The sequence below is a fragment of the Bufo gargarizans genome, unplaced genomic scaffold (genome assembly GCF_014858855.1).
Source record: "Bufo gargarizans isolate SCDJY-AF-19 unplaced genomic scaffold, ASM1485885v1 fragScaff_scaffold_685_pilon:::fragment_2:::debris, whole genome shotgun sequence".
Taxonomy (NCBI): Eukaryota; Metazoa; Chordata; class Amphibia; order Anura; family Bufonidae; genus Bufo; species Bufo gargarizans.
The window spans coordinates 42,954-70,842 of record NW_025334163.1 but is presented as its reverse complement, the minus strand read 5'-3'; the positions used below and the strand labels follow the sequence as shown (position 1 = coordinate 70,842).

General features: G+C 46.3%; 1 protein-coding gene across 1 annotated transcript in view; it reads right to left on the bottom strand.

Annotated features, from left to right (window-relative positions):
• EGFLAM (EGF like, fibronectin type III and laminin G domains) overlaps window positions 1–26,472 on the bottom strand; it is a 120,967-nt gene extending 94,495 nt beyond the window's left edge. The window contains exon 1 of the mRNA XM_044273441.1: window positions 26,168–26,472. Coding sequence (XP_044129376.1) covers window positions 26,168–26,270 — 103 coding nt within the window. The 5' untranslated portion in view covers window positions 26,271–26,472. The remainder of the gene's footprint in view (window positions 1–26,167) is intronic.
• Window positions 26,473–27,889: the final 1,417 nt, after the last annotated feature.

Genomic DNA, 27,889 nt, shown 5'->3' with positions numbered 1-27,889 from the left:
GTCTGTGAGAGAGAGGGGGGATGAGGATCAGTCTGTGAGGAGGGGGAGCAGTCTGTGAGGAGGGGGAGCGGTCTGTGAGGAGGGGGAGCAGTCTGTGAGGAGGGGAGGTATGAGGAGCGGTCTGTGAGGAGGGGGAGCAGTCTGTGAGGAGGGGGAGCAGTCTGTGAGAGGGGAGGTATGAGGAGCAGTCTGTGAGAGGGGAGGTATGAGGAGCAGTCTGTGAGGAGGGGGAGCGGTCTGTGAGAGGGGAGGTATGAGGAGCAGTCTGTGAGGAGGGGGAGCAGTCTGTGAGAGGGGAGGTATGAGGAGCAGCCTGTGAGGAGGGGGAGCAGTCTGTGAGAGGGGAGGTATGAGGAGCAGTCTGTGAGAGGGGAGGTATGAGGAGCAGCCTGTGAGGAGGGGGAGCGGTCTGTGAGAGGGGAGGTATGAGGAGCAGTCTGTGAGAGGGGAGGTATGAGGAGCAGTCTGTGAGGAGGGGGAGCAGTCTGTGAGGAGGGGGAGCAGTCTGTGAGAGGGGAGGTATGAGGAGCAGTCTGTGAGAGGGGAGGTATGAGGAGCAGTCTGTGAGGAGGGGGAGCAGTCTGTGAGAGGGGAGGTATGAGGAGCAGTCTGTGAGGAGGGGGAGCAGTCTGTGAGAGAGAGGGCATGAGGAGCAGTCTGTGTGAGAGAGAGGGGCATGAGGAACAGTCTGTGAGAGAGAGGGGGCATGAGGAGCAGTCTGTGAGAGAGAGGGGGCATGAGGAGCAGTCTGTGAGAGAGGGGGGGTGAGGAGCAGTCTGTGAGAGAGAGGGGGATGAGGAGCAGTCTGTGAGAGAGAGGGGGATGAGGAGCAGTCTGTGAGAGAGAGGGGGCATGAGAAGCAGTCTGTGTGAGAGAGAGAGAGAGGGGGATGAGGAGCAGTCTGTGAGAGAGGGGGGGCATGAGGAGCAGTCTGTGAGAGAGAGGGGGGATAAGAAGCAGTCTGTGAGAGAGGGGGCACGAGGAGCAGTCTGTGAGAGAGAGGGGGCATGAGGAACAGTCTGTGAGAGACAGGAGGGATGAGGAGCAGTCTGTGAGAGAGAGAGAGAGAGAGAGAGAGGGCATGAGGATCAGTCTGTGAGAGAGAGGGGGCATGAGGATCAGTCTGTGAGAGAGAGAGAGAGAGAGAGGGGGGGATGAGGAGCAGTCTGTGAGAGAGAGGGGGGATGAGGAGCAGTCTGTGAGAGAGGGAGGGGTGGATGAGGAGCAGTCTGTGAGAGAGAGGGGGGATGAGGAGGAGTCTGTGAGAGAGAGGGGGCATGAGGAGCAGTCTGTGAGAGAGGGGCCATAGGGAGCAGTCTGTGAGAGAGCGGGGGATGAGGATCAGTCTGTGAGAGAGAGGGGGAATGAGGAGCAGTCTGTGAGAGAGGGGGCATGAGGAGCAGTCTGTGAGAGAGGGGCCATAGGGAGCAGTCTGTGAGAGAGAGGGGGATGAGGATCAGTCTGTGAGAGAGGGGGGGAATGAGGAGCAGTCTGTGAGAGAGAGGGGGCATGAGGAGCAGTCTGTGAGAGAGAGGGGGCATGAGGAGCAGTCTGTGAGAGAGGGGGGCATGAGAAGCAGTCTGTGAGAGAGGGGCCATAGGGAGCAGTCTGTGAGAGAGGGGGGGCATCAGGAGCAGTCTGTGAGAGAGAGGGGGCATGAGGAACAGTCTGTGAGAGACAGGAGGAATGAGGAGCAGTCTGTGAGAGAGAGAGAGAGAGAGAGAGAGAGAGGGCATGAGGATCAGTCTGTGAGAGAGAGGGGGCATGAGGATCAGTCTGTGAGAGAGAGAGAGAGAGAGAGAGAGAGAGAGAGGGGGATGAGGAGCAGTCTGTGAGAGAGAGGGGGGATGAGGAGCAGTCTGTGACAGAGGGAGGGGTGGATGAGGAGCAGTCTGTGAGAGAGAGGGGGGGTGAGGAGGAGTCTGTGAGAGAGAGGGGGCATGAGGAGCAGTCTGTGAGAGAGAGGGGGGATGAGGAGGAGTCTGTGAGAGAGAGGGGGGATGAGGAGCAGTCTGTGAGAGAGGGAGGGGTGGATGAGGAGCAGTCTGTGAGAGAGAGGGGGGGGTGAGGAGGAGTCTGTGAGAGAGAGGGGGCATGAGGAGCAGTCTGTGAGAGAGAGGGGGGATGAGGAGGAGTCTGTGAGAGAGAGGGGGGATGAGGAGCAGTCTGTGAGAGAGAGGGGGGATGAGGAGCAGTCTGTGAGAGAGGGAGGGGTGGATGAGGAGCAGTCTGTGAGAGAGAGGGGGGGTGAGGAGGAGTCTGTGAGAGAGAGGGGGCATGAGGAGCAGTCTGTGAGAGAGGGGCCATAGGGAGCAGTCTGTGAGAGAGAGGGGGATGAGGATCAGTCTGTGAGAGAGAGGGGGAATGAGGAGCAGTCTGTGAGAGAGGGGGCATGAGGAGCAGTCTGTGAGAGAGGGGCCATAGGGAGCAGTCTGTGAGAGAGGGGGGGATGAGGATCAGTCTGTGAGAGAGAGGGGGATGAGGAGCAGTCTGTGAGAGAGGGGCCATAGGGAGCAGTCTGTGAGAGAGAGGGGCCATAGGGAGCAGTCTGTGAGAGAGAGGGGGAATGAGGATCAGTCTGTGAGAGAGAGGGGGCATGAGGAGCAGTCTGTGAGAGAGGGGCCATAGGGAGCAGTCTGTGAGAGAGAGGGGGATGAGGATCAGTCTGTGAGAGAGAGGGGGAATGAGGAGCAGTCTGTGAGAGAGAGGGGGCATGAGGAGCAGTCTGTGAGAGAGGGGGGCATGAGAAGCAGTCTGTGAGAGAGGGGCCATAGGGAGCAGTCTGTGAGAGAGGGGGGCATCAGGAGCAGTCTGTGAGAGAGAGGGGGCATGAGGAACAGTCTGTGAGAGAGAGAGAGAGAGAGAGAGAAAGAGAGGGCATGAGGATCAGTCTGTGAGAGAGAGGGGGCATCAGGAGCATTCAGTGAGAGAGAGGGGCATGAGGAACAGTCTGTGAGAGACAGGAGGGATGAGGAGCAGTCTGTGAGAGAGAGAGAGAGAGAGAGAGAGGGCATGAGGATCAGTCTGTGAGAGAGAGGGGGCATGAGGATCAGTCTGTGAGAGAGAGGGGGCATCAGGAGCATTCAGTGAGAGAGAGGGGGCATGAGGAACAGTCTGTGAGAGACAGGAGGGATGAGGAGCAGTCTGTGAGAGAGCGAGAGAGAGAGAGAGAGAGAGAGAGGGCATGAGGATCAGTCTGTGAGAGAGAGGGGGCATGAGGAGCAGTCTGTGAGAGAGAGGGGGGATGAGGAGCAGTCTGTGTGTGAGAGAGAGGGCATGAGGATCAGTCTGTGAGAGAGAGGGGGGATGAGGAGCAGTCTGTGAGAAAGGGGGGAGGGTGAGGATCAGTCAGTGAGAGATAGGGGGCATAGGGAGCAGTCTGTGAGAGAGGGGGCATGAGGAGCAGTCTGTGTGAGAGGGGGCATGAGGATCAGTCTGTGAGAGAGAGAGGGGCCATAGGGAGCAGTCTGTGAGAGAGAGGGGGGATGAGAAGCAGTTTGTGAGAGAGAGGGGGCATGAGGAGCAGTCTGTGAGAAAGGGGGGCATGAGGAGCAGTCTGTGAGAGAGGGGGGATGAGGAGCAGTCTGTGAGAGAGAGAGGGGGCATGAGGAGCAGTCTATGAGAGAGAGAGGGGGCATGAGGAGCAGGATGTGAGAGAGAGAGGGGGCATGAGGAGCAGTCTGTGAGAGAGGGGGGCATGAGGAGCAGTCTGTGAGAGAGGGGGGATGAGGAGCAGTCTGTGTGAGAGAGAGGGGGCATGAGGAGCAGTCTATGAGAGAGAGGGGGCATGAGGAGCAGGATGTGAGAGAGGGGGGCATGAGAAGCAGTCTGTGAGAGAGAGGGGCCATAGGGATCAGTCTGTGAGAGAGAGGGGGGCATGAGGAGCAGTCTGTAAAAGGGGGGGGGGGCATGAGGAGCCCTCTATGAAAGAGGGGCATGAGGAGCAGTCTGTGAGAGAGAGGGGGATGAGGATCAGTCTGTGAGAGAGAGGGGGATGAGGATCAGTCTGTGAGAGAGGGGGGGCATGAGGAGCAGTCTGTAAAAGGGGGGGGGGGGGCATGAGGAGCCCTCTATGAAAGAGGGGCATGAGGAGCAAAGTGAGGGCCATTGGGAGCGGTCTGTGAGAGAGAGGGGGCACAGGAGCAACTGGGGGTACAGACAGCAGCCTATGTAAAGAAAGAGGCCTAGAGAGCAGTCTGTGAGAGAGGGGCCATAGGGAGCAGTCTGTGAGAGAGGGGGGGGGGAGATACTGTAGACTGGAGCATAGAGAGCATAACATTCCTTGTGACACTGTTACTGTGTGCGGTACAACAAAATCCAAGCTGCAAGTTACGTGTCTGCGATTTACTAACATTGCACTTCTGTCCGGTGTCATAAACAAATCCAATGTAAAATGTTCTGAGCGGATGTGACCTGCAGGCTCTGTTCACACTTTGTTGGAAATATACATTTAACGGCTTTCCATGGCAAAAAAAAGTACGTTGATGCCAAAATCGCAGCCTTTCTGCCTATACCGGGTGAATGAGGCTATATGGATATGTTCAGTATACACATAAATCAGACCTAGTTCACAAAGAGCCTAAATCTATGATAGCGGAGTCTGATCTGTTATATTATAAAATATGTATGTCCAATAATCAGGGAAAGCGTAGCTTCAGAACCCGAGCGAGCTGAATAATGGGACTGACACATAAACACTTAGAAGACATGTCCTCCTTTCTACACTGTATCCTACGATCCCTATAATCATCCGCACATAGATGCTTCTTAATTGAATTATTCATAACTACAGTTTTCAGAATTTTGCAAATTCTGCTGAATATTCTTACGTGATGAATGCAAATTGGGCCGGCGACACTTCTTTTTAAGAATTTATGTGTCAAATCAGCAAAAGAATAGGACAGTCCTGGTAACTTTACTAAGAGTACTGTATTTCGGGAGATGGAGGGCAAGAGCTTACTTGTGTTGCTGGTAGGGGATGTGCTCCAATCCAATGAGGGCATCCACAAGCCACTTTGTTTTTGCTAGGGTTTTTGAATGCACTGAATCTTTACCTTGGAAGGAAGGAAAGCATAGCTAACTTGTTCTGCATATATTAGATAAGGGGAACCTAAAATAAGTGTGTGTAGAAGACAGAAGGAGTCACTAATATAGCAAACATAACTTCCTTCTGAGCAGTGGACAGCTTTATGCTGTAATGTCTCCACGAGACTACCTGCTATGTACATTACAATACATGAACATTGTAGGTCCTTTTTTTTAGCACCCATGGGTTCAGGCCCAGGGATAACCTGGTGCTCCCAATGCAAAATCTGTAACAGAATTGCCACCTGCTGTGTGCTATGTGTAATATGGGTGTATCATTATGTGAGCCTCTTAGTCTACAGCAACCTTGCTACCTTTGCAGCCCCCTTTATTGGAGACACTGACATGGCTGGGAAGGAGGGGTGGGGGTGGTCACATACTTACTTTAGTGTTGTACATTTAAGATGGCAATGATATATTACAAGGATTGCTCAGTGGCCTTTGCATAGGTCCTTGTTTTGGATCACTGCCTGTAGACTCACTAAAGAAGATCTGCCTCTAAATCACTTTATATACATCTGGTGTGCTGCTGTTCTCTGTTATCAGCCACTCGAGGCAGTGAAATAGGATTGCCTACAAAAGTTTAGCCCATGGTTAGGGGTAGAGACAAATGAAAAATGTTGAAACCACTGAAACTTTTTCAATTTGCACCCAAAATGTCTTGATTTGTAATTTAATTTAAACTGGAAGGACGTTAAAGGCGTTCTCTGCTTTGGACAGTCCAATAAACAGTGTCCTCCTGCTGGGACTCCAGCAATCAGCTGTAATCTATATGGACGTGGTAGTAAGTGTTTATTTTCCCTACAGCTCCCCACCAGGATAAATGAAGCATTACACTGTTGTCCATTCACATCAGTGGGTTGTCTGTGTAAGACAGGACAGGACAGGTCCTCCAGAGAAAGAAATGCTGTGTGTAACCACTCTTCTGGCCTAGAGAGGAAGATGCTGTGAACAGAGGACCCTCCTCTATTAACCCAGAATGTGTTTTCTAAACTAGACACCTCCTTTAAGTGCATTTTCTTCCTTTCAACTATAATGGTCAATTTTACAGGGGTCTCTGCAGTAAGAAAAATACATCCTGCTGTATTCTCTCTTAGGTGCTGCCGCGGATCCGCTTTAATCGTAGATCAGAGAAGGTCACTGTTCTCTTAATGCTTTGAAGTCCAGCAATGAAAGAATTTAAGGGTCACTGTCATGGCTTCACCCTTTAGAGAATTTGAAATCTGAAGAACTTTCCCAAATTTAGTTCACTATTCCCTTCAAAGTGATTTACCAAAGGTCTTCTGTTAGGGGCATTGGATTTTTCTCATATGACTTGTGTTCTCCTTCTAAAATGTATTATGCCCTATACATCTGGAAGACCTTCCTCCTCATCCGCATATATAGATCTAATGTGCTTAAAGGGGGTTGTCCATTTGGTAGAAAACATTTTTATATTCTGTTTTAGGGAGGGCACTCATTCTTGATCCTCCTATATATGCCAGAAGAGAAATATATAGAAGAGCATCTCTCTGAGGACCTGCCCTGTCCTACATTACCCAGATAACCCAATGCAGTGAATGGACAATATGTAATACTTTGTTTCTCCTGTGGTGGCACTGCAGGAAAACTGAACATGTACAGCCGGGTCCCTCTACAGATCAGAGCTGATCGATGGGGGTCCAGACGCAAAATTGATCAGCTTGTTATCTGTAGACTCTTGTAGCTAAAAGGATTGTCCAAAGTGGAGAAGCCCTTTAATGGAGGCATCAGTTAGTCTAATGGTCGACCAGAAAATCTTTTGGTTGACTATTATGGTACTTTTATTGGGTAGTTTTACTTTTTAACACAACCTTGTTATTTACTCTGGAAAAGGACTTTTTAATCGGTTTGAATGAGCGTTTTCCAGGTGGTCACAGTGGATGTTCTCCAGGTGGACACATCTCTCCTGGAACATACAAGGGACTTCTTAGAAGAACACGCACATGATTGTGATCTTCATCTTCTAGAGATATAATTTTTTTTTGTCCATTTTGCCAATGGAGTGCAGGTACTGTGCATGTGCAGTGCATCCACCATCTTAGGCTGCGCATGTGCAGTAGCTCCCTGCTTGTGTACTCGAATCGTTCTTCTTCAAAGATACAAGGTTACTGAATGTTTACAGGTTGTACATCTCTAGGCTACTAAGCATGCCCACAGCCATCTCATTCATTTTTATACTCTAGAATTCTGCCCTTTAAAGGGGTAGCCACACCAAAGGCAACCTGTTTATGTCAATGCCACCCCACAAGACATACATTTTCAGTAAGGAATCAATTCCTCCCGAGACACTTTGTTTTTCTATGTTTTGCAATGGAGACAGTTACCAGTAGTGCAGGTACTGTGCATGTGCAGTGATTCCACCGTCTCAGGCTGCGCATGTGCAGTAGCTTCCTGCGTGTGTACTGCTATGCTGATAGAAAATAATGGGCGCCGGTCATGCAGTTTGGCATGGCATCCGTCTGCAATTATGAACTTTTAAAGATGCAAGGTTACTGAATGTATACAGGTTGTACATCTCTAGGCTACTGAGCATGCCCACAGCCATCCCATTTATTTTGTATACTCTGGAATTCTGCCCATTAAAGGGGTAGCCACACCAAAGACACCCTGTTTAGATTAATGCCACCTTAGAAGACATACATTTCAGTAAGGAATCAATTCCAATGTGGCCAATGGAGACAGTTACCAGTAGTGCAGAGTCTGTGCATGTGCAGTGATTCCACCGTCTCAGGCTGCGCATGTGCAGTACCTCCCTGCGTGTGCACTAGAAATGAATGTGCTCCAGGCAAGCAGCTTGGCATCGTTCTGCCAGTATGTACTCTGAAAGCTATAAGGTTCCTGAAAGCACACAGATTATACATATCTAGCCTATTGAGCATGCCCACAAGAATCCTATTCGTTTATATGCACTGGAATTCTACCTCTGCTGCTATTCAATAGAAATCTGCGTCGGAGATTATTTAGTAAAGCGGTGCCACTCATGTCTATGGCAGTATCTGGTACTGCGATATTGAAGTGAATGGGGCTGAGCTGCAATACCAGACATAGCCCAAGCACAATAGTGGCGCTGTTTTGGGAAAGACTGAGGTCCTAGACAACCTCTTTTATAAGGTGGCACCTACATAACTACTTTTTAAAAGGACAATGCCCTAATTGCTGGGATCTTGGACTCAACGCTCATGACAAAGGCCAAATGAAATGCAGATGTTCAACATCACGATCCTGAGATGAGTAACTTGTCCCCCTCTGGCGCTGAGACTTTTATCCGCCTTCGTGGGAAGGAAATGAATAAAGGAAAATTAAACCTTCAAGTCAAACATGGAAAGACAATAAAATCCTTAAATCTTCTTCCCCCCCCATTTCTCGTCTCTGTTGTGTTCCAGGAACGGAGGAGGCTAGCCACATTCACTGCACCCACTCCTCGGCCTGGCCCTCACGCCAGCACATGTGACCAGTTTATCCTCATCATCTATCACCTTTATTACAGCCATATTGTAAAAATAGGTGAACCTGACCATACGTTCTTGCTCACATCACAAGGTTATCACAAGGAAGGCTCGTTAGTTACCATCTTAAAGGGCTTGTCCACTTTTTTTTTAGGTTCACCAAACGATGATCTGCGGTTGTCCTGATGCAGGAAGTGTTCTGTTCTCCTGCAGCGCCACCACGAGTGACATTAAATATTACATGCTTCCCATATAAACCAATGGGCTGTTTGTGCAACATAAGGATGTGTTGGGTCCTCCAGAGCGTGAGATGCTCTCTTTGCATTCCAATTCTCATACAGAATATGTTTTTTTTTTCCACATCGAGTACTACACAAAAGGTACTGGTTTAGGATTATTTTAATGAGTATCATATGGAGCAATTGCAACATTTTTCAGGTTCCTGGACAACCTCTCCGACAGTGATGGCCTTGGTGGGGGTGTCACCTTTCTATAGGACATGCTTTAGTACCAGGTATAGACTCTCTAATGTACTAATGTACCCTCTGGGGGTCTTGGAGGTTAGATCCCCACTGATGAAATGTTGATGGCCTACCCTAATCAATGTTGCTTTATGGCTGAAGAACCAGTGAGAGCATATGATGGGCCCTTTACAAATATCAAGAAAAATTTTCCCATCTTGAGGAACTGTTCACACATCGGTATTAAAATCAGTTGACTCTCAGATTTCTTCTGCAGATGTGGGCATACAGAATATCTACTTAAGGAGTATCCTCATTATCCTTCAAAGGGCTTTGACCAAAAATGGTCAAGAGAAGATAAATGGCACACAAATCTTGGATTAGTAGTCCTGTTGATGCCAAGACGATAAGCCCACCATTGACTGCATTAAACATGACGTTCTCTTACACCCTGTACCCCTAACAGGACACTTGAAGCCATTGAAGGGTTTTACCCCTTGTGAAAAAATGTCCTCTCTGGAAAGAAGGTGCCCAACAATAAGAATTTCTAACTTAATGGAGGATTTCCATGCACTAAGCTTTTTATTCAGGACATAGAGTCCACACCATAGTCATTATGTGTCCTGCTGTCACAACCAGACAGCTGAGAAGCTCTGACAGAGGCCTTTCAGAACCTCCTCCTTGAGTTTCTGTGTTGTGGTATTCAGCTCCTCCTCTCGTTAGCCTCTCTCAGCTGTCATGTGTTGGACTAATTGCTTCCCTTTAAATTCTTCCCCAGAAGGCTTTTCTGGGCGGCTTATACTACTTCCTGGAGTGTGTGTGCACGCTGACTCTGTCCTCCTGTTTGCTTCAAAGCTAAGTGTTGTACCTTTATCTGTTATTTTCTGTTTGCTGGATCCCAGGTGACCCTGACTCCCTCCGTATATTGTGTAGGGAGCCGGTGGTCGTGTCCCCTCACTATTGTAGGGTGCTCAGGGCTTTATAGTCAAGGTTCGTGGATATGCAAACCTCCACCATTCGGATCTTTGCATAGGCTGAGCAGCCAGGGAAAGTGCCAGGTCTTCTGCAGGGGTCTCCCTTGGTTCCTTAGTTTTTGGATCCAGCGAGTCGTTTATACATGTTGCTTTGCCTTGTTTCCTGTACACCGTCCGTGACATTATAAGCCGCCCTAACCGTCTCAAGCATGGATCCGGTTTCACTTTTGGCTGAACGCTTCCAGGGTCTTTCATTGGAGGTAGCTGATCTCCGTAAGACTTTTTCTCAGCTTCAAGTGACCGCTTCAGCTTGCGTTCATGGAGTTTGTTCTGAGCCTAAGATCTCGCTCCCGGATACGTTCTCCGGGGGTAGTGAGAATTTTGTGCGTTTTAGAGAGGCTTGCAAACTCCATTTTCGCCTTCTTCCCCACTCCTCTGGTGATGAGGAACGGAGGGTGGGGATCATTATATCGCTGCTCAGAGGTAACGCTCAGTCCTGGGCCTTTTCGCTGCCGGAGGGGGCACGGCCTCTCCGTTCAGTGGATGAATTCTTTTTAGCCCTGGGTCAGATATATGATGATCCGGATCGTATTGCTCTGGCTGAGTCTAAACTACGTCTATTATGCCAGGGTAAACAATCCGCAGAAATATACTGCTCAGAATTTCGGAGATGGGCAGTTGATACTGGTTGGAATGATGCTGCGCTCCGAAGTCAATTTTGCCATGGTCTTTCAGAGGGATTGAAAGATGCATTTGCCTTTCATGAGAGGCCTACCTCCTTGGACTCTGCCATGTCTCAGGCCGTTCGTATTGACAGGCGTCTTAGAGAGAGAGGAGAGATGTCCCCTTCCTGTCATACTCAGTCCCAGGACAGTGCAGCGGTCCCGTTCTGTGTGCAGGGGTCTCAGTCGCCGTCAGCCCCTTCTGAGCAGGAGCCCATGCAGCTGGGGTTGATTGCTTCTGACAATAGAAGATTCAGCCCGCATGGGAGGGTTTGTTTTTGTTGTGGAGGTATAAATCATTTGGCAAATATTTGTCCCTCTAGGAGATTCAGGCAGTTTTCTGGGAGTAATAAAGAAACAAACAGGAAAAAATCTTTTAAAAATGTTCCGTCTGTTACTATTGGCAGGGTTGAGGCGGAAATTGAAGGTTTTCCATTTGCTTGTAGTTCTCGTTTTGTCCTGCTAGAGAGCAAGAACATTTTTTGTGAGATTTTTGTGGATAGTGGAGCAGCGGTTAATCTCATTGATAATCAATTTGCGATAACTCATGGTTTCCAGGTGCGCACTTTGGGAAAGGATATTCCTGTTTTTGCTATCGATTCCGCTCCACTTTCTCAAAAATCATTAAAGGGCATAGTTCACAATATCCGTTTAATTGTGAGTGATGCTCATGTTGAGGATGTGTCATGTTTCGTCCTTAGCGGTTTACCCACCCCTCTGGTGTTGGGGCTGCCCTGGCTCACTAAGCATAACCCCACCATTGATTGGCAAGCGAGGCAAATAAATGGTTGGAGTGACTTTTGCAGAGAGAATTGCCTCATGACATCTGTTTCTGAGGTTGCTACTAAGACTGTACCATCTTTTCTCTCTGAATTTTTGGATGTCTTCTCTGAGAGTGGAGTTCAGGATTTGCCCCCGCACAGGGAGTACGATTGCCCTATTAATTTCATCCCAGACGCCAAGCTGCCTAAATCTCGTTTATACAATCTTTCCCAACCTGAGAGGACCGCTATGCGTGCTTATATCTCTGAGAGTCTGAGAAAGGGACACATACGACCCTCGAAGTCACCTGTTGCCGCTGTTTTTTTCTTTGTTAAGAAAGAAGATGGTTCTTTAAGACCTTGTCTGGATTTCAGGGAGCTGAACAGTATCACAATTCGTGACCCTTATCCGCTTCCTCTGATCCCGGACCTATTTAACCAGGTTGTTGGGGCTAAAGTCTTTTCCAAATTAGATTTAAGAGGGGCATACAACCTGGTCAGGGTCAGAGAAGGAGACGAATGGAAGACGGCCTTCAATACCCCTGAGGGCCATTTTGAAAATTTGGTTATGCCCTTTGGTTTGATGAATGCCCCAGCCGTTTTTCAGCATTTCGTGAACAGCATTTTTTATCATTTGATGGGAAAATTTGTATTGGTGTATTTGGATGACATTTTGATTTTTTCTCCCGATTTCAAAACTCATAAGGAACATTTACGTCAGGTCTTGCTCATCCTGCGGGAGAATAAATTATATGCGAAACTGGAAAAATGTGTGTTTGCGGTTCCAGAAATTCAATTTCTGGGGTTTCTTCTCTCCGCTTCTGGTTTTCGCATGGACCCCGAGAAGGTCCGCGCTGTGCTTGAGTGGGAGCTTCCTGAGAATCAAAAGGCGCTTATGCGTTTTTTGGGCTTTGCCAATTATTACAGGAAGTTCATTTTGAATTATTCTTCTATTGTTAAACCACTCACTGATATGACCAGAAAGGGGGTAGATTTTTCTTCTTGGTCAGTAGAGGCGCGTAAGGCTTTTTCTGATATCAAGGAGAGTTTTGCTTCCGCTCCCATCTTGGTGCAACCTGATGTTTCTTTACCCTTCATAGTTGAGGTTGATGCTTCTGAGGTGGGTGTGGGGGCGGTCTTGTCTCAGGGTTCCTCTCCTGCCAATTGGCGACCGTGTGCCTTTTTCTCAAGAAAACTCTCCTCCGCAGAGAGAAATTACGATGTGGGAGATAGGGAATTGTTGGCCATCAAGTTGGCTTTTGAGGAATGGCGCCATTGGCTAGAGGGAGCCAGACACCCTATTACCGTATTTACTGACCATAAAAATCTGGCCTACTTGGAGTCAGCCAAGCGTCTGAACCCGAGACAGGCCAGATGGTCGTTGTTCTTTTCTAGGTTTAATTTTGTTGTCACGTTCCGCCCTGGAGTTAAGAATGTGAAGGCAGATGCCCTGTCACGTTGTTTTCCGGGAGGCGGGAATTTTGAAGACCCGGGTCCCATTTTGGCTGAAGGTGTGGTGGTCTCTGCTCTTTTTCCTGAATTGGAGGCAGAGGTGCAGGCAGCCCAGTCAGAGGCTCCTGATCTTTGTCCTCCTGGGAGGTTGTTTGTGCCTCTCGCTTTAAGACACAAGATTTTTAAAGAACACCACGATACGGTCCTTGCTGGGCACCCGGGGGTAAGAGCCACACTGGATCTCATCGCTCGGAGATTCTGGTGGCCTGCGCTTCGTAAGTCGGTTGAGGGTTTTGTGGCAGCCTGCGAGACTTGCGCTCGTGCCAAAGTCCCTCATTCACGGCCATCAGGTCCTCTCCTTCCCTTACCCATTCCTTCCCGTCCTTGGACACATCTGTCCATGGACTTCATAACGGACCTGCCTCGTTCCTCGGGGAAGACTGTGATTCTGGTGTTGGTGGACCGTTTTAGCAAAATGGTGCATTTCATCCCTTTTCCTGGTTTGCCCAATGCTAAGACGCTGGCGCAGGCATTTGTTGATCACATTGTCAAATTGCACGGTATTCCTTCAGACATAGTCTCTGATAGGGGCACGCAGTTTGTTTCCAGATTCTGGAAGGCTTTCTGTTCTCGCTTGGGGGTTCGGTTGTCATTCTCTTCTGCTTTCCACCCGCAGTCGAATGGCCAGACAGAGCGCGTCAATCAGAATCTGGAGACATATCTGCGCTGTTTTGTGGCGGAGAATCAAGAGGATTGGTGTTCTTTTTTGTCCCTTGCTGAGTTTGCTTTAAATAACCGTCGTCAGGAGTCCTCTGATAAGTCACCATTTTTTGGTGCATATGGGTTTCATCCACAGTTTGGGACTTTCTCGGGAGAGGGGTCTTCTGGTTTACCTGATGAGGACAGATTCTCCTCGTCTTTGTCATCTATTTGGCAAAAGATTCAAGATAATCTAAAGAGCATGAGTGAGAAATATAAGCGTGTGGCTGATAAGAGACGTGTGCTTGGTCCGGACCTGAATGTTGGTGATCTGGTGTGGTTGTCTACCAAGAATATCAAATTGAAGGTTCCCTCCTGGAAGTTGGGTTCTAGGTTTATTGGGCCTTACAAAATCCTGTCTGTCATCAATCCTGTTGCATACCGTCTTGATCTTCCTCAGACTTGGAAGATCCATAATGTTTTTCATAAGTCCTTATTGAAACCTTATGTTCAACCCATTGTACCCTCGCCTTTGCCTCCTCCTCCGATTATGGTTGATGGGAATCTTGAATTTCAGGTCTCTAGGATTGTGGATTCTCGTCTTGTCCGCGGTTCTCTTCAGTACCTTGTTCAGTGGGAGGGGTATGGTCCTGAGGAGAGGATGTGGGTCCCAGTGACGGACATTAAGGCCTCTCGTCTCATCAGGGCTTTCCATAGGTCCCATCCTGAGAAGGTGGGTTCTGAGTGTCCGGAGTCCACTCGTAGAGGGAGGGGTACTGTCACAACCAGACAGCTGAGAAGCTCTGACAGAGGCCTTTCAGAACCTCCCCCTTGAGTTTCTGTGTTGTGGTATTCAGCTCCTCCTCTCGTTAGCCTCTCTCAGCTGTCATGTGTTGGACTAATTGCTTCCCTTTAAATTCTTCCCCAGAAGGCTTTTCTGGGCGGCTTATACTACTTCCTGGAGTGTGTGTGTGCACGCTGACTCTGTCCTCCTGTTTGCTTCAAAGCTAAGTGTTGTACCTTTATCTGTTATTTTCTGTTTGCTGGATCCCAGGTGACCCTGACTCCCTCCGTATCTTGTGTAGGGAGCCGGTGGTCGTGTCCCCTCACTATTGTAGGGTGCTCAGGGCTTTATAGTCAAGGTTCGTGGATATGCAAACCTCCACCATTCGGATCTTTGCATAGGCTGAGCAGCCAGGGAAAGTGCCAGGTCTTCTGCAGGGGTCTCCTATGGTTCCTTAGTTTTTGGATCCAGCGAGTCGTTTATACATGTTGCTTTGCCTTGTTTCCTGTACACCGTCCGTGACACCTGCATTATGAAGTGAGTGGCCACAGTGTAATACTTTGTTTGCCCTATGGAGGCACTGCAGGGAAACTGAGAACATGCTGCCAGATTTTCCCACAGATCACATCCTCACCAATGAGGGTACCAGCAGGAGGACAATTTGTGATCATCTTATGGTCAATGGACCCTTCTAGCAAGTGGGGATTATCCGAAGTGGAGATTTGGGATTTGCGAAACACACACAACCTGTGGACAGATGTGGCGCTATTTTTGGAAGGAAGCAGCCAGGTTTTGTAGACTGTGAAGGAGATGACTGGTTTCATAGAGTCATAGCTAAGACTTGATACAATGGGGCAAAGATTCAGGTTGCTGTCCTAGCCCAAAATCTAAATGCTTTGGGCAAGACAGAGTGATTTGTAGCCTCCTTCGGGACCCGAGGCACATGCCCCATCAGCCCTTTCTTGATTGATTTGCCTCCAGGGGTTGGAGCTTACCGTTTCAAATAGGGAGCTCTAAATCCTCGGTTCACTTCATGCAACCTTAAAATCACATGGATAAAGCCTCGTTGTCTCAGGAAGATACAACAGTTATCAGTGTAATGATGGCTTATGATGATGATGATGACGATTTTTGCTTTTTGGTGCCCCATGGCCGCCCAGCACGGCCACTGCCGCAAGAAGAAAGAACCTTTTTCTTTCTTCTACTTTTTACAGATTAAGGCTACATGCACACAAACGTATTTTGTTTCCGTGTCCGTTACGTTTTTTTGCGGATAGGATGCGGACCCATTCATTTCAATGGGTCTGCAAAAAATGCTACTATCCGCATCCGTATGTCCGTTCCGTAGCCCCGCAAAAAAATAATAGAGCATGTCCTATTCTTGTCCGTTTTGTGGACAAGGATAGGCATTATTACAATGGATCCGCAAAAAAAAAGATGCCATACGGACGTCACCCGTTTTTTTTTTTTTTGCAGATCCGCAATTTGCGGACCGCAAAACACATACGTTCGTGTGCATGTAGCCTTAAAATAGTTGTTTTATCAAGAAGTAGAGGTCTGATAAAAGAAAGTATCATCACAGGGTCCCATCAGACTACACAGGGTTAGATTGTTGTCTGTTACCAAGGAAACGCATATCTCTAGGTAGGAAAAGAAAGGGAAAAACGGTAGGATTTTCTTTATAATCAAGACTATTTGCTAAGTTGCTCTGTTTTCCATTTTAGATGCACTGGATCAGTACAATATGGTTGCAAAAGTATTCATACCCTTAATATAGCTACAGTATCCCCAATGGATTTCACGGAAGTAATTAAGTACACCCTATGTTCATTCAAGCAGAAAGGCTGCGCACCTGACATGGGAGATGACAGTTACAGACCACCACTGATTGAGGAGAAAATCAGGGGGGAACTTATGGAGCAATGGGGGAGGGGCTTATCATGACCTTTGCACCAGAAAACTGGTATAAAAATGCAACACCTACCTGCACCTATCTGGCACTAGTGGCACATCCCAGCGATATGCTCAATGTCTCAGATGGACAAACCCCTTTAAGGGGCCTGAGCCACAGAAACAAGAGATATATTTGGTGATACATTTCAATGGAAGAACCTGATACCTGCAGTGTAAAGCATAGTGGTAGAGTTCTGGACCTGGGCAGATAGAATACTCTATGAATTCTTTACCATACAAGAGGAAGCTGGAGGATAATATAAGACCATAAGTCACAAGAAGTGAACTTTGTAATAGGACAATCACCCTCAACATCCCAGTAACTCCACCAATGAATGGTGGATGAAGAGATATAAAGGGTTCCTGAATAGCCTAGGTCTAACTCCAATTGAGATGCTCCCTAGGGGTGTGTGAAATGAGCCTCCAAGGGTGCACTTACTTTATCCACCCAATGAAAAAGTATTGTAAAGTTAACTTTTTATTGTTTTTTGTTTTTTTTCAAATTCTATCCCCTTTAAATATAGCACCAAATATCCGCACGGTAAAAAAAACCTAAAAAACATAGGGTTTCTTTTTAAACCACTATATACTTATATCTAGCAACCTGAGGAAAAGGTTAAGACATGTAGCAGTTTTATTGTAAGGCCTCATGCACACGACCATTGGTGTGTTCCGTGTCCGTCGTTCCGTGATTTTCTGCGGACCCATTGACTTTCAATGGGTCCGTTGAAAACTCGGATAATGCACCGTTTGTCATCTGCGTCCGTGATCCGTGTTTCCAGTCCGTCAAAAAACATATGACCTGTCCTATTTTTTTCACGGACAGCGGTTCGCGGACCCATTCAAGTCAATGGGTCCGTGAAAAAACACGGAGGCACACAAGATTGTCATCCGAGTCCGCGCGTCTGCGTCCGTTTTTTTCCTATCATTTGCAAGGCAAACTTGACTTGGATTTTTTTTCACTCTCTTTTATGTCTGGTGATCCTCCAAAAATCAAGGAAGACACACGGAAACAAAAACGGAAACGGATCACGGAACAACGGAACCCCGTTTTGCGGACCGTGAAAAAAATACTGTCGTGTGCATGAGGCCTTAAGCTGACATCACAGCCGTACATGAAATCCTTACAAAAAATATATTCAATAAAAACCATAATAATTCACAATGTGCTTTCTGTGGCCGCCATTCGCTTATTGGGGTGATGTTCAATATCACTCAGCGAAAGGCCATCCAACAATTTATTTTATCTAATTTCCCTGGAATTTACTTTTTTGTTTTTGATTCAAAAAGTTGCTGATTTGTACGAAACCATTTTTTTGTGCTTTGCCTTTTATGTTGTTTTTGTACACTCAATCTTAGCGCGTGCTATTGAAAGCTTTTCAGTCTCTATATAAAGGTAATCATTCATTCTAAAAGGTCAAAAATAAGTGCCCCGGAGGCTCGCTGCGGTATTAGACACGCTGCAATCCACCCTTCAGAAAGGAGCCCAAATTACAGTGTTTTTGTTTCTGTTTTTTGCCTTTGGAGATACAGAACTGGCCAAGAGCAGCTATCGTGTTGTCCTCAATGTTGTTTTTCGGCGCAGTGATTGGTCCCTAGTGTTTTGGGCTGACTTTTAGCCAATTCTGAATAAAAAAAATAAAAAAATAAAAAACACTGTGAACTGTAGATTGTCTTTTATCGAGGACACTTACCTTAGGCCAGGGATGCTCAACCTGCGGCCCTCCAGCTGTTGCAAAACTACAACTCCCAGCATTCCCGGACAACCTACAGCTATCAGCCTACAGCAGGGCATGGTGGGAGTTGTAGTTTTACAACAGCTGGAGGGCCACAGGTTGAGCATCCCTGCCTTAGTCTGTAAGTATTGAAGAAAACGAGTTGTCCATTTTTATATATAGTTCCCCTCGTTAATGGGATTTCTGCATCCTAAGCCCCTGGAATTCAGCAGATATGTCATACTGCATGGCCAGCCACTGAATTTTGGGAATTATGACATGTGCCAAAAGGGTGCAAGAGAAGACCTGGAGCCCAGGACTTGTTACTGTTGTGGATCTTAATAGTCTAGCGGTATTATTTAGTTATTATATAGCTCTCTCATTTAATCACTTTATATACAGGTGCATCTCAATAAATTTGAATATCATTAAAAAGTTATTTCAGTAATTCAATTCAAAAAGTGAAGCTCATATGTTCTACAGATCCGATACACACAGAGGGATCTATTTCAAGCCGTTATTACTTTTAATGTTGATGATTATGGCTTACAGCTAATGAAAACCCAAAAGTCAGGATCTCAGAGAATTAGAATATTGTGAAGAAGTTGAATCTTATAGACTCATGGTGTGACACTCTAATCAGCTAATCAACACAAAACACCTGCAAAGGTTTCCTAAGCCTTTAAATGGGCCTTCAGCCTGGTTCAGTAGGATACACAATCATGGAGAAGACTGCTGACTTGGCAGTTGTCCAGAAGACAGTCATTGAGATCTTCTACAAGGAGGGGAAGCCACAAAAGGTCATTGCTAAAGGAGCTGGCTGTCCACAGAGTGTTGTATCCAAGCATATTAATGAGACGTTGAGTGGAAGGAAAAAGTGTGGTAGAAAAAGGTGCACAAGCAACAGGGATCACTGCAACCTTGAAAGGATTGTCAAGAAAAGGCATTCAATAAATTGGGGGAGATTCACAAGGAGTGGACTGCGGCTGGAGTCAGTGCTTCAAGAGCCACCACAAACTAGAAAGCGCTCGGAAGCTTATTGCATACAGACATACACAGCCACCACTAGGTGGAGCTCAGGAGATTACTACATACAGATATATACAGCCACCACTAGATGGAGCTCAGGAGATTACTGCATACAGATATATACAGCCTCCACTATAGGGAGCTCAGGAGATTACTGCATACAGATATATACAGCCACCACTAGGGGGAGCACAGGAGATTACTGCATACAGATATATACAGCCACCACTAGAGGGAGCTCAGGAGATTACTACATACAGATATATACAGCCACCACTAGAGGGTGCTCAGGAGATTACTGCATACAGGTATATAGATATATACAGCCACCACTAGGGGGAGCACAGGAGATTACTACATACAGATATATACAGCCACCACTAGAGGGAGCTCAGGAGAATACTGCATACAGATACATACAGCCGCCACTAGATGGAGCTCAGGAGATTACTACATACAGATATATACAGCCACCACTAGAGGGTGCTCAGGAGATTACTGCATACAGGTATATAGATATATACAACCACCACTAGATGAAGCTCAGGAGATTACTACATACAGATATATACAGACACCACTAGATGGAGCTCAGGAGCTTACTGCATACAGATATATACAGCCACCACTAGGGGGAGCACAGGAGATTACTACATACAGATATATACAGCCACCACTAGAGGAAGCTCAGGAGATTACTATATACAGATATATACAGCCACCACTAGAGGGAGCTCAGGAGATTACTGCATACAGATATACACAGCCACCAGTAGAGGGAGCTCAGGAGAATACTGCATACAGATATATACAGCTACCACTAGAGGGAGCTCAGGAGATTACTGCATACAGATATATACAGCCTCCACTAGATGGAGCTCAGGAGATTAATGCATACAGATATATACAACCACCACTAGAGGGAGCTCAGGAGATTACTGCATACAAATATATACAGCCACCACTAGAGGGAGCTCAGGAGATTACTGCATACAGATATATACAGCCACCACTAGAGGGAGCTCAGGAGATTACTGCATACAGATATATACAGCCACCACTAGAGGGAGCTCAGGAGATTACTGCATACAGATATATACAGCCACCACTAGAGGGAGCGCAGGAGATTACTGCATACAGATATATACAGCCACCACTAGAGGGAGCTCAGGAGATTACTACATACAGATATATACAGCCACCACTAGAGGGAGCTCAGGAGATTACTACATACAGATATATACAGCCACCACTAGAGTGAGCTCAGGAGATTACTGCATACAGATATATACAGCCACCACTAGAGGGAGCTCAGGAGATTACTGCATACAGATATATACAGCCACCACTAGAGGGAGCTTACCCACTATGTTATCATAGAATGTAATGTTTTAACAGTATGCAGTAAGCTCCTGTGCACCCCTTAGTGGTGGCTTCAGATAGTCAGAGTGTTCTGTGTTAAATCTATGTCTGCAGAGGGGTGTGTATCGGAAAAATGAAGCTCCAACCTATATAAGTATGTATTAATAAATTAATCAGCACAGAAATTTGGACCTCTTATAGATAGAAAAATATCTGTTCAATGGTGAACATTCCCTTTATTATTAGGCTAAATTATTTGAGGTATAACAAGGGTGTATATGACAGAGGGTAAGGGTGCAAGCTACTTGATCCAGTGCTGCCATGAAGTACCATATTCAAAAAGAACAGTATCTCCTCGGTGTACTGGGATGGATCTTTATGTGGCCTAGCATCATTTCACTGCTTGCTCTAGAGCATTTTTCATAAAAAGGCTTCCAGTATAAAGCACCGCAGCCGGACATGCAAGTCTATGGGAAGATAATTGTCTATTGTACATAGGTGGATGGCTGACCTATTTGCTACATTGTTACACTTTTGTTTTTGCGTAAATGAAGCATTATCATTGTATCCATTCTACTATACTTTCTATGTGGATTCCATTTTCAAGATGTAGACTTGCTTTCAGTGAATAAAAACATTGTTTATACCCAAAGACTGAAAAACAGAGCCCGTCTCTACAATTCCTTCCACTGTAGACAATCCTCTGTGAAATTACGGGTCTGTTTTTTTTTTGGCAATTTTATGTACAATAGTTCTGAAGCCGGTGGATTATAAAGTGGGGCAGTATACGGGACAGGTTCTACTTTTTGAATCCACTTTTTGTTTTGGCTTCAAAAGCTGTGCTCTTAATGTAAATGTGAACGCACTCATTAGATCAGGGGTGCACAACCCTTTCTTGGTCTGGGTCCGCATAGTCACATTGCTCTATTTCAAGGGGCCGCAAATAAGAGAACGGCGCTCCCTGGTTATTACCAGCTTCTGCCAGTTACAGGCGCCCTGCAATAACCAGTAAGCACTTTCCCTTACTAGTGGGGAAAGTGCTTATTGGTTAACACTTTAATAACCAGGCCTGAACAGACGCTGGTGGTGGTTTGAACGGTTGTAACTTGTGTTGGGAATACCAAAATAATTTTTGCAAAAATTTTTGCTTGACACATAGGGCCTTATAATAAAATTTTTGGTCTTATTTGGGGGAAACAGAACATTTTTAAAAAGTTTTTTTTTTTTCAAACTATAGCTCCTTATTCTTTAAATATGCAAACTGCCACCGAAATAAATTATTATAATTAGTTCCCTATTTTGTTTCGGTTGTTTTGTTATATCATACCTATAGTTTCACGTGAATAGGGCGATAATGGCGACGGTTTTGGTTGATGTTTTTTTCTTTTATGTATTTTATTATTTTTTACCTTTTTTAACTTAATTTTTAATATATTGCTGCTACAAACAATATCCCCTAAGAGGTCATAAAAAGACCTTTAGTGGACACTGACACTTTTTGTTAATTTTACACTTTTTCCTTTTTATTTTTTACTTTTATTTGTATTTTATTAATATTTTATAGTATTTTTTTATAATTCGTTTGTTACTTATTTAAATATATTTTTGCAACATAATATGTCCCTCAAGAGGTCCTAAAAAGACTGTTGGGGGACAATGAACACTTTACTATTTTTGCACTTTTTATTTATTTATTTATTTTAGTTTTAATTTTCTATTATTTTTTTAAATATATTTTTGCCACATAATGTGTCCCCCAAGGGATAATAAAAAGACTGTTAGGGGACAGTGAACACTCTTTAAGGCCTCATACAGGTGTCTTGGTAGGTAGCAGAGGGTCCTATTGGCACCAGGGTCCGGGTGCAGCTGCTACCTCTGTAGGTTCGGTAGCTACACCCCTAGCTTAATCCAACATCAGGAATGGACCGCCATCTAGTGCTGGATGACACCGTCATACCCCTGCCTGTTGCCCGTCTCCTTTCAGTAATCCATCGGTTTGTTACATATACCCTTGTTCTGCATGTTCTAGGACCTCCAGTTCTCAGCATAGGTTCTTACCATTCATCATCCAACTTGAGCTGGGCCCCCCTCTCTTTAGGGGCCCGATAGCAGCCATATGGGCAGACTTTATAATAGCGCATGGACTTGTTAGTACTTTTGAACAACTAGGCGTTCATAGTGGACAGGACATGCAACCAGGTGGGGGTGGACCCCGGGCATCGGCTCGGGACCACCTTTATTCTTATTTCTATAGCGGTATTATTATTTCTATGGCAGCTGTTATTTGTGCACTGTATGGCAGTATTACTTAGATGTTTATGGCATTCTTATGACAGTAGTTTATGTATGAAGCTGTTATTTTGTGTACTCTATGGCAGTATTATTTGAGCAATGGTTGGCAATGTTTTTGGAGCATTATACTACAATATCATTTGCACTGTCAGGTGGTATTATTTGAGCATTATTTGGCATTGTTATTTCAGCACTGTATGTATTAATTGTGCACTTTATGGTGGTATTGGGGCACTGTAGTGCATTATTTGTGCACTGTATGGTGGTATTTAAACATTGTTTAGCAGTACTATATGTGAACTGTATGGTGATATAGGCATTATGTGGCACTACTTAGTTGCTGTACGGTACATTATATTTGCAGTAAATGGTGGTTTGGACACTGTATATCGGTATTATTTGTGCACCTTATGGTGGTATTTAAGCATTGTATGGCAGCATGGTGGTATTAGGCATTATACTATGTTGCTGTACAGTACATTATATTTGCAGTAACTGTTGGTTGGGGCACTGTATAGTGGTGCTATCGGTGCACTGTATAGTGGTGCTATCGGTGCACTGTATGCTGGAATTATTTGTGCACTGTATGGTGGTATTTGCGCATGGTATGGCAGTATTATTTGTGCACTGTTTGGTGGTGTTAGGCATTGTGAGGTAGTTATCAGTTGGTGTATAGCATGTTGTATTTGCAGTGTATGGTGGTTGGGGCACTGTATAGCACTGCTATGTAAGCAACTGTATGGCAGTGTTATTTGGCTTTCATATGGCACTGTTATTAGTGGTGTACATAGAGAAGTAAGGGCCCCATAGCAAGGATCAGACCAGGCCCCCCACACAGGACAGAAGGGTTTTGGCCTAAACCCTTTTTAATGACCCTTGGGCCATTCTTCCACTGCCTCATTTGCTAAAAGTTGTTCCTTTAGAGGGTAGAGTCCTTCAAGTTTCCACCTCCAGTAGAAGAGGAGATGATCCCAACTATGAATGGGCCCCCTCTTGCCCAGGGCCCCATAGCAGTCGCATGTTCTGCCGCTGTGGTAGTTACGCCCCTGACTGTTATCCCAGTGGACTCTCAGCCAACTCTATAACAGGCCCCCACCTACCATGTGCCATTACTAGTGTCCGCTTGTGTGGCACAGGGGTCTGTTGCCCCCTCAGGTACCGGGAATCGGATGTGACTGACACCCCTGCACCACCTATAGCTAAGCTCCTGGTGACTAGCCATATACATGCAGTGCAGTGTAGGAAGGGGTTAATCTCTACCTGCAAAGACTTGGTGGATGGCAGTATTTTATCAGCTGCTTAGAAGTTAACCCCTTGTGCCCACAGGTGTAGGTAGATGGCTCCTGGATGGTAACAGAGGCGGACATCCTGCTGCTATAATGAAGTTTCACCTCCTGCCATTGTACTGGAGGCAATTGTCATCTCAGCTCTAAGCAGGTGACAAAGGCCAATTAGGGCAAAGCACACAAAGACGCGGATTCCCTATAACATGGGCCGCCTGTAATGCAGCTTCCTCAGGTCAGTAAACAGCAGCACTTACCAGCAAGATCTACATATGGCCACAGCTGTCACCAGAGGATGGAGAACCTCGCCTAGGGCCGCGTTCACATCTCCATTTTCCATGGACAGCACCTGAACGCATTGGTTTTAATGTGTCTGTTCACATAACAGTAGTAACAGTACTGACTGCGGGTCAGTGGGAAAACCAGAGACATGTGCTACTATAGAGAGATAGATAGATAGATAGATAGATAGATAGATAGATAGATAGATAGATATGAGAAAAGAAAGAAAGATTAGTAGGAGCGGTCTATGATTTAGGTTCTGGTTGTAGACAAGAATGTTCCTACTCACTGATGGCCAGCAGAGATCTTGAAAATATTGAGGAAGTGATAAAAAAAGCATACCTAGATAAGACATAGATATATAGATAATGGATAATAGATATACATAGATATTAGATAGATAGATATAATTTGATGAAAGAAAGAAAAGGGTCAATAATTTAGGTTGTAGACAAGAAGGTTTCTATTCACTGATGGCCAGCCGAGGTCTTGAAAAATGTTGAGGAATTAATACGGAAGCCATATTTTAAAGAGAGATGGATACATATGACAGATATAGATAAACAGACATAGATATATATGAGCTAGATAGATAGATAAATAGATAGACATTAGATAGAAAGATACTGTGGTTAGCACTGGGGTCCTAAGTTTGGTTCCAACCAGGGACAACATCTGCATGGAGCTTGTATGTTCTCCTGGTGTCTGTGGGGCTTTCCTCCGGGTTCCCCGGTTTCCTCCCACAGTAGGACAGACTGATAGGGACCTTAGAGTGTGAGCTCCAGTGGGGAGAGTGAGTGATGATGATGTCTGTACAGGGCTGAGGAATATGTCAGCGCTATATAAGAGAGTACAATAAATAACAGATATACAGAATGTGTGTGAAAGAATACCTTCTGTGTACAGCGCTGCTGACTACGTCGGAGCCATACAATGTTATAGATATTAGATAGATACTGTGGTTAGCACTTGGGTCCTAAGTTTGGTTCCAACCAAGGACAACATCTGCATGGAGTTTGTATGTCCTCCGGGTTCCCCGGTTTCCTCCGGGTTCCCCGGTTTCCTCCCACAGTAGGACAGACTGATAGGGACCTTAGATTGTGAGCTCCAGTGGTGATGATGTCTGTACAGCGCTGTGGAATATGTCAGCTCTATATAAGAGAGTACAATAAATAACAGGTATACAGAATATGTGTGAATGAATGCCTTCTGTGTACAGCGCTGCTGACTACGTCGGAGCCATACAATGTTATAGATATTTGGATCATTTGATGCATTTTGTAATATTTTTGGCTACAAAATTTACAAGAGCAAATGATCCAAACGACGTGAGGTGGAGCAGCGGAGAGGAGGATGTGCAGAACCTTTCCAAGTACAGGATGCTCCAGACTGACCGGCTATGATCCCGTCCACCCCCCAACACAGGAAACCGCAGCACGGGAACGCTAACCAGGCACATGACCACACAAAGAACCTCCGACATGTCTGCTGTATCCATCCTGTGCTTAAAATTCAGCCCCTGATTAACCACAGATGCCCGGAGCTGCCCGCCCGCGACAGCCCAAGAAAGATTTCACAGAAACTTCGCTCCCACACCACACACAGCGCCACCATCGCTCCCTTCTCCATTAACGTTCGGAACACTTCCAGATGCAGCAGGGCTGAGTTTGTCATTTGGGATCTGCAACTTTACATAGGACTGCCAGCGAACCTCCTGCCCCACCACCATGCGAAAAGCCATGCAGCCCAGCAAACTCAGCTCTGCTACATCTGCAAGTAAGAAAGTTTGCATTGAGATCCCTTGGTAGACCCTTACTGAACATGAAAGGGTAGTAGTCATCATTACCTTGTCTCCTAGGAGTGATAGTCTTCCTGGAGCACAGGACAAATCCTATGGACAGAGTCAGCAGCAGGAGACAGAACCAGGAGGGAGATCTCAGCAAATCCATCTCATGTGCATATAAAAGGGAAAGCAGCGAAGGGATAGCCGGGGGCCCGGGGCCAGAGGAGATGGCGAAAGAGTTTAGGATCCCCCAACCTCTCTCATGGAGAAGAGTCAGACCCCAGCAGGAGAGGATGGTCTGAAACCTAGTGGATTTTGCACGTGTGGGAGGGGGAGAGAGTCAGCAAGGAGGGGCTCACAGCCAGAATACATCCCACAGCACTTACAAACAGCACAAGAAAGCAATTTACAACCCCCCCCCCCCTCTCCAAATGACATCCACAGTCTGCAGCCCCTGCACTGCTGCCCCCCTCCCTGCCCTGAACACTTCCATGAACTTCTCCCCTGGAGGATCTTGTCTTGCCTGCTGCCTCCATTAAGCCACTTCCAGCCAAATACAGGAGGCTCAGCGGGAGGAAGAGCGCAGACTTAAGAGGATAAATCCGAATTAGCCTCCCAGATGGAGGCTGAGATCGCTCCGGCCACTCAGACTAATAAAGCAGCACCTAGGGATTAGGAGACACGGCGGGACCCGGAAACCTCCCCTCTCCAGTGCAGAGCCCCCCCGAATAGAGGAAACTCTAGGGGCATAGCTATAGCGGGTGCAGAGGTAGCAGTCACACCCAGGTCCTGGTGCCCAGAGATGGCCAAATGCCAGTATTATAAGTGGCAAAGGGTAGGTGGTGCTGCACTGGTCCAAGAGCTTACACCTCTGAGTGGGGGTCCTGTGCGCCCCTGCCAATGTCAGTGATCGATGTCTTACACTGGCGGTGCAGTGTGCAAAGTTACGGCGGGTCAATATGCAAGTGCAACTAATCAAACTGCATTGTGGGTTCGAAGGTCCCAATATCTGGGACTGACTGATCCAATAAATGGGCTTTATGTCATGGAAAATCCCTTTTTATTAGTAGAGACTCCCAGCGATGGGGATACCCGACAGAGAGAGAGTTCAGTTTCACTGCAGCGCCCCCTCAGGGATAATGAAATATTACAGTTTTCAATAGGACAAAATCAATGTGTCCTCCAGAGTGAGAGACGCTTTTATTACCTCCTCCTCCATTCTGGGTAGTGATGTCATCACTGCAGGACAAATAAACTAAGACTGGTTCCGACCTGCAATTTCAAGGGGTATCCTTACAATCAATGTTACTATGTTGCAGTCCTTACAGTCTGTGTTACTATGTTGCAGTCCTTACAATCAATGTTACTATGTTGCAGTCCTTACAGTCTTTGTTACTACGTTGCAGTCCTTACAGTCTTTGTTACTATGTTGCAGTCCTTACAGTCTGTGTTACTATGTTGCAGTCCTTATAGTCTATATTACTGTGTTGCAGTCCTTACAGTCTATGTTACTATGTTGCAGTCCTTACAGTCTGTGTTACTATGTTGCAGTCCTTACAGTCTGTGTTACTATGTTGCAGTCCTTACAGTCTATGTTACTATGTTGCAGTCCTTACAGTCTGTGTTACTATGTTGCAGTCCTTACAGTCTGTGTTACTATGTTGCAGTCCTTACAGTCTATGTTACTATGTTGCAGTCCTTACAGTCTGTGTTACTATGTTGCAGTCCTTACAGTCTGTGTTACTATGTTGCAGTCCTTACAGTCTATGTTACTATGTTGCAGTC